Below are 821 nucleotides of genomic sequence, written 5' to 3' on the forward strand. Positions count from 1 at the left end.
GGAATGGGGGGGAAAAGGGGGTCATGGGGATGGGGCACTGGTGGGAATGGGCAATGGGAATGGGGGGGATGGGGATGGGGTCCCCCCACTTACCCGGCCAGGCCTGCAGCAGGTAGTGCAGCACCTCGATGTGCCTCTTGAAGTCCACGGCGCTGGCCATGTCCTGGCTGTGGGTGCTGCTGTGGGTGAATCTCTTTGCCTACATAAACATGTGAAGGGATCTTCACCTAATGGTATTGTTCTTTCGTGACCTGTTTTTTTTGATCCTTTAGTAAGACTCCAGAAGTTCTAAGGAACATTGAAGGACCAATAGCATCATCCTACTTCTCCCCTAAAAAAGTCTCGAGAAATATCTATGACTTGCAAAAAGGTTTCCATTTTTAAAGATACAAAATATGTTTAAGTTGTTGTAAGAAATAGAGCATTACACTCTGGTTTTCATTTAAATGTGATTTCTGAAAACTAAAAAAAATTAGACCGGCCCGAAGCACACGGCGATGTTCTGCGGGTTCATGCGGTTCAGGTGCTGGTGCGAGGCCACCAGGCTCAGGTGGTCCAGGAGCCGCGTCAGGGTGGCCTGAGGGACAGGGAACACACCTTATGGTGCTGGGCACCCCTTTATGGTGCTGGGCACCCACTTTATGGTGCTGGGAACCCACTTTTGGGTGCTGGGAACCCATTTTTGGGTGCTGGGAACCCACTTCATGTTGCTGGACACCCACTTTTGGGTGCTGGGAACCCACTTTGTGATGTTGGGCTCTGACTTTTGATGCTGGGCACCCACTTTTTGGCATTGAGCACCCACTTTTTGATGCTGGGCA

General features: G+C 50.7%; 1 protein-coding gene across 1 annotated transcript in view; it reads right to left on the bottom strand.

Moving 5' to 3' along the window:
• Positions 1-93: 93 nt before the first annotated feature.
• SYDE1 (synapse defective 1, Rho GTPase, homolog 1 (C. elegans)) overlaps positions 94-821 on the bottom strand; it is a gene marked incomplete at both ends in the record, with an annotated part of 3,887 nt that continues 3,159 nt past the window's right edge. The window contains 2 exon segments of the mRNA XM_010015885.1: positions 94-199; positions 464-577. Coding sequence (XP_010014187.1) covers positions 94-199; positions 464-577 — 220 coding nt within the window.

This window comes from Nestor notabilis, unplaced genomic scaffold (genome assembly GCF_000696875.1).
Source record: "Nestor notabilis isolate BGI_N333 unplaced genomic scaffold, ASM69687v1 scaffold8736, whole genome shotgun sequence".
Taxonomy (NCBI): domain Eukaryota; kingdom Metazoa; phylum Chordata; class Aves; order Psittaciformes; family Psittacidae; genus Nestor; species Nestor notabilis.